The sequence below is a fragment of the Chaetodon trifascialis genome, chromosome 13, assembly GCF_039877785.1.
Source record: "Chaetodon trifascialis isolate fChaTrf1 chromosome 13, fChaTrf1.hap1, whole genome shotgun sequence".
Classification (NCBI taxonomy): domain Eukaryota; kingdom Metazoa; phylum Chordata; class Actinopteri; order Chaetodontiformes; family Chaetodontidae; genus Chaetodon; species Chaetodon trifascialis.
Genome location: NC_092068.1, coordinates 9,368,649 through 9,373,899, shown reverse-complemented (window position 1 = coordinate 9,373,899; position 5,251 = coordinate 9,368,649). Strand labels below are relative to the sequence as shown.

General features: G+C 42.5%; 1 protein-coding gene across 1 annotated transcript; it reads right to left on the bottom strand.

The window, feature by feature from the left end:
* Positions 1-255: 255 nt before the first annotated feature.
* On the bottom strand, positions 256-4,375 carry mrpl2 (mitochondrial ribosomal protein L2). Its single transcript, XM_070977001.1, has 8 exons — positions 4,291-4,375; positions 3,798-3,893; positions 3,540-3,708; positions 2,676-2,817; positions 2,467-2,582; positions 2,259-2,369; positions 2,027-2,100; positions 256-1,938 (listed from the first exon to the last, which is right to left on the bottom strand). The coding sequence occupies exons 2-8, from the start codon at positions 3,870-3,872 to the stop codon at positions 1,729-1,731; spliced, it is 897 nt and encodes a 298-aa protein (XP_070833102.1). The 5' UTR covers positions 3,873-3,893; positions 4,291-4,375; the 3' UTR covers positions 256-1,728.
* Positions 4,376-5,251: the final 876 nt, after the last annotated feature.

Here is a 5,251-nt window from a genome sequence, read left to right as displayed (position 1 = left end):
CTTGAAAGATGTCCAAGTCACTGCCTGTGTGTGTCTGTGTAGGTGTGCTATATGTTCGATGGTACTCCCTGAATATTGTTACGTGAAACTTTTGCAATAGGAAACCTTTGGACAAAGGGCCTTCTGTATGAGTTTGTTGTTGCTTTTTATAAAGTGAAGACTTACAAGCTTTGATAGGCTGGCTTTTTTAGTATTGTATAGAAATATATACAAGATGTATTATTGTGAATTGCAAATCCCCCCCTGTACTAAATTGAAAGCACAAATAGCTTATCTTTATTTCTTGACATAAATGCCAAATGTATTTCCAGAGCTCATAATATGAAGTTGACTTGTACAAAGCAAACACTATTAGGTATGTGATTTCTCATACATTTCCCTCACTTTGTAATGCACTTTCATGTGGTTTTATACACATTTTAGCTCAAATTTGGACACACTTTGGTTTTGAGGTGAATTGATAGTGTTTAATTTGAAATTTTAACCACTACCTATAGTCAAGAGAGGGCCGTTCTTTTTTCTTTTTTTTACCCCCAGACATGACCCTTTTTCAGAGGGATGTTGTGTTTATGTTAATGGCTTAAAGGCAGAATGAGAAGGAGTCAAACCCCCCACCACCACCACCACAACCCCCCCAAAAAACCCTCTCAATCATCATTTATGACCTGGTAGGAGTGTGTGGCAGTGTCTGGATCTGCAGAGACCCTGACCTCTGCCTGTGTTTTCTTATTCTGCTATGTTCATGGCATTTCTGGCTGTCAACCTTTGGACGGTGGGTGTCGAGCCCCCAGCCAATAACAGCGTTCAGGGTGTGAAAGTGGGAGTCAGATCCTAAACACACATCCGAAAAGGATGCTTCTGGTGTCGCTGAGCCTTGGAGGGGCCAACTTCGAATGCTGCGTTTATTAACCAGAACCGAAAAATCCTCCTCATCCTGCCTTTAAAGCGCCCTGTGAGGTCTGAAAAACCATTGTGGCTGTCTGTTACTTAATGTTTTGCCACTTGATGTTGAAAGCTTATTTTGCAGCTACTACCATACGTGTCTGCCTGTGACGATACAGTCAAGTTTTCTTGTCTCCTGCTTTTTGAAGGGTTCACTATCTTCTCTTAGTCGGAGACCCTCGGGCTGTGAAGTGTTAGCCAAGGCAGAGTTGTTTGAGGGAATTGTCGCGTGAGTTAGCCTTTAAATGCTAAACGGGCATAACGACAAGTGTATTTCAATGTATTTGACCTCAAGTGGGTTTTTTTTTTTTTTTCCCTAAATCCAGAGGTAGCATGGGGGTGTTTTGCAAGACTGGATCAATGAGCAGGCATGCTCACTTTGGCACTGCAAAAAAAATTGTCACTCTTAACACCAGTGTTAATGTTTTTCATGAATGGTCAAACTATAGTTACAACATGCCATCTCATTGCTCCTGTTACTTGAAATGCCACCCAGTGTCTTTGCACAAACCCTATTTTAAATGACATGACAGTATTTTTAAATTTACCACTAAAAATATGGGTTACTCTGCATGTTTTACTATAGATGTAAATATGTTTTGGATTTTTATATTGTTTTGTTTCTTTCCATGCTCTCACAAGCAGTGTGTTTAATAAAATTTTTAATCTTCTGTACAAACAGCTCCTGTTTATTCACCTTTTCATTGTATAATAATAATAATAATAATAAGTGATAATAAGCAAGAAACAACAATCTCCAGTCCCAAACATGTTCAGACTCATGTGTTATTTAGCTGAGATTGCGGGCAGGTTGATGTAACTCTTCATCGGAGGCAGTGGTTTAATCTTGCGTCCTGCCCAGCCTCCCTTTCTCTGCCACAAGCCGCTCGAAGGGCGTCTGCCAAGCCAGCGATTGCGACCAGCTTTGCCAATGATCCGTTTGTTGTGGTCAATGTTGGACACTCGTCCCACCGTTACAATGCATGTCTCCAGTACCTGCGCATGTGTGGAGATGACAACACTCAGCTCAGAGCAGACTGTGGTTTGAACACGTCAGGTGGAACCTTAATGCAGGGAAACTCACCTGAACCTGCTGCTTGGACGGAAGCTGAACGATCGCTGTTCCGTTGACTTTACGAAGCAACACGCCACTTGTGCCTGCAAACCAAATGAACCACAACATTCAGTTTAGGAATTATGATTAGTTTGTTCCAAATGCACAAGGCATTGAAACAATCAGTCATCAAACTAAATGATAATGGACAAAGATCCCATTAATCAGCACTGAAAATGAACACATGTAAATAATGGATCACCTGCAGCACGAATGTACTCCGATCCCTTCCCTGGTTGTATCTCCAGGTTGTTCACCAGCGTCCCCACAGGGAGAGCTCCCAGTGGGTACGCATCACCCTCATTGGCTGAAACTGCAAAGTAAAACAAAAGGATAATTATCTTTGTGTTAAATTCAGATTGTCCAAAATCTGAATCTTTGCTTCCATCATCTCGAGGGACGCTTCATACCTGCCATGCGTCCAATAACTCCAGATGTTTTGATGATGTCGCCAGCCTGCATGTTCTCTGTGGCGATAATCCATCTTTTCCGGTTGCCTCCAGCTAACAGCGCAATGTCAGCAGACCTGTGTAGACAACACACATTATGACAACCAACTGTATATTCATAACCTCCAGCACACATTAACAGTGTCCTGTGTGGTGAAAGCCGATCTCACCTGCACGGGTCGTACCGCACTTCAACAACTTTCTCTTCAAAGGGCTGGCTCTCTTTGCCCGCCTCATAGCGCAAACGCTGGAAGTCTATACACCGGTATTTTTGTTTATGGCCACCACCAATGCCATGTGTGCGTATTCTTCCTGTGTGGCAGAAAGAAAGATGAGCTGCTCTTTTCACTCAAGTCGGAACGAGTATCACAACTGTTATGACAGCAAATGCATCACAAACCACTGGAAGGCCTCCACCCGAGGCTGCACTTCTGACTGATGAGTGAAGTGTCAGTGTCAGACCTCAACTGATTGTTGATTATTCTGCAATTTATTTTCTCAATTAGTCAATCATCCATCCATTTTCTATGCCGCTTATCCCTTTCGGGGTCACGGGGGGCCGGAGCATATCTCGGCTGTCAACGGGCGAGAGACGGGGTACACCCTGGACCGGCCGCCAGCCGATCGCAGGGCACATACACATACCATTCACACTCATACTCACACCTAGGGGCAATTTAGAGTCACCAATCAACCTAATGAGCATGTTTTTGGTCTGTGGGAGGAAGAACATGCAAACTTCACACAGAAAGGCCCGACCTGAGAATCGAACCTGCGACTTTCTTGCTGTGAGGCACACAGCTAGTCAATCATGACTTGGTCTATACAATGTCAGAAATTGTTGGAGAAATGAATAAATAAATATCTTAGATCAGGGACAAAGGGCCTTGTTCTGACTGAAAAAAAGACTGGTTTTAAACTCTGACATGTATTAGCTTTTAAAAACAAAGGGCAGATCTAGACCTGCACACCAGAGCCAGCTTCAAACTGGTCCAGTCATTTATCCTTTCTTTTCTCGTGACCACACTCCTCACCTGAGTGATCTCTGCCGCCTGTCTTTTTCATCCCCATGGGCTTGATGGTGTACTTGTCCATCTGCTTCCAATACTTCCTGTTCTGCTCCAGAGGGACTGTGGTGAGGAAGCCTCTGCACTGTCCCAACGAACAGGGCGCCTGAGCTCCCAGCTTAGTCTGTGCGACTGCCTGCCAACACAAAAAGCAATTCATCTTGTTTGCTCGATGTGATGATGATTCAGATCTCCAGATGTGACTGACAGGCGGTGGATGTTTACCTGTGAGGAGAGCAGAGCAGGCTGGGAGAGAGTCAGGGAGCGCAGAGCCCGAGTTAGACACGACACCGCCATCATGACAGCGTCCTCCTGTCAGAGCTGAGGAGCAGAGGAGAGGCACTTTGACACCTGCTAGTTTAAGATCAGCATTTTCCACGACCTGGTGCCACATGAACTTCTTACTTATCTCAGTCCAACTTTTAACTAAGCCTAAAGCAATCGAATCTCTAGCTGTCAACAGATACCTTCACCTGCGACGTATCAGGCAATCTGCTGTTTTACTTTAGTCTCCACCTCGCCTGTGCTGCCATCACTTTATTATGGCAAGTCAATGTGAGCTATCGCTAGCTTAGCCTGAACCTGCCAAGTGAGGTTAACGCAGCGCAATAACTGCACGCGCCTTTTCTTTTCAGTTTTAGTAAACTAATTCAACTTCGGCGTCTGTCTCTTGTCCAATTCGTCATATAATCCTGGGTAATAGTAACATTAAACCAACCTTTATATTTGATTTATTTCATTCAATCTTCTCGCCAGCGTCCTTCACGGGACTGCATGCTACGTCGCGCACTGATGACGTAAAACAACGCTTCCTGTTCTCCTTTATTCTCTTTTATTTTTATTCAGTTGGCTATTTATTATAAATCTATCTTCCCTCGTTAACGGCATGTATGATATGTATGTAACCTGTCATAATACATTCAGTAACATTATCTTAATTTAATGTAGATAAAATAGTCTGTTTCAATTTCGCCTCTAGGTGGCAGGATTGCTTTCTTTCATATTAATGGAACTGTGCGGACGTAGTCTGTAAACTTCTATTGCCAAGTATTCAGATCCTTTACTGAAGTAAAAGTAATCATATAACGCTAAAAAAAATACTTTGTTCCAAACACAAAAGAACTGCACTGAATATTTTACTGAAGTAAAAGTATATAATAAGTAAATAATAAATAAATAAAAAAATATGATGTATGTATGATGTAAGTGTATGTGACTGCCATACTGCTAATACACACACACACACACACACACACACACACACACACACACACACACACACACACACACACACACACACACACTACCTAAATTCTCCCACCTCTTCACGACGCCCATGTATTAAAACATTTTATCCTATTAATAATAGTCACTGTTTATGGTGTGCACTGTTAGTGTACAAAAGTTAACCACCAGATGTCACTATATGCTTTATGGTATTTTTTTCTGCAGTGGAATATATGATCTATCCATTTATTATAGCATGGTCCCTGAATGTTAGCAGTTAATCTTAGAGTCAAAGGCATCATCTTCTGACACGTGCGCAGAGCACTTTCTATGCATTTTCCAGGTAAAAATATGAGATTTCTTGTTTGTGGACAGCACTACGGATAGATAGATAAATGGATAGTCTGACAGATGATTTCCCAAAAGAAAAGCAGCGAAAACAAAACATGACG

Excerpts from the sequence above, each read along its gene's own strand:
- mrpl2 (XM_070977001.1), bottom strand. The coding sequence starts at position 3,872 with ATGATGGCGGTGTCGTGTCTAACTCGGGCTCTGCGCTCCCTGACTCTC. Across the intron at positions 2,583-2,675 it reads GTGCGGTACGACCCGTGCAG|GTCTGCTGACATTGCGCTGT; the intron begins GTGAGATCGGCT and ends TTGTCTACACAG. Across the intron at positions 2,370-2,466 it reads AGTTATTGGACGCATGGCAG|TTTCAGCCAATGAGGGTGAT; the intron begins GTATGAAGCGTC and ends TTTACTTTGCAG.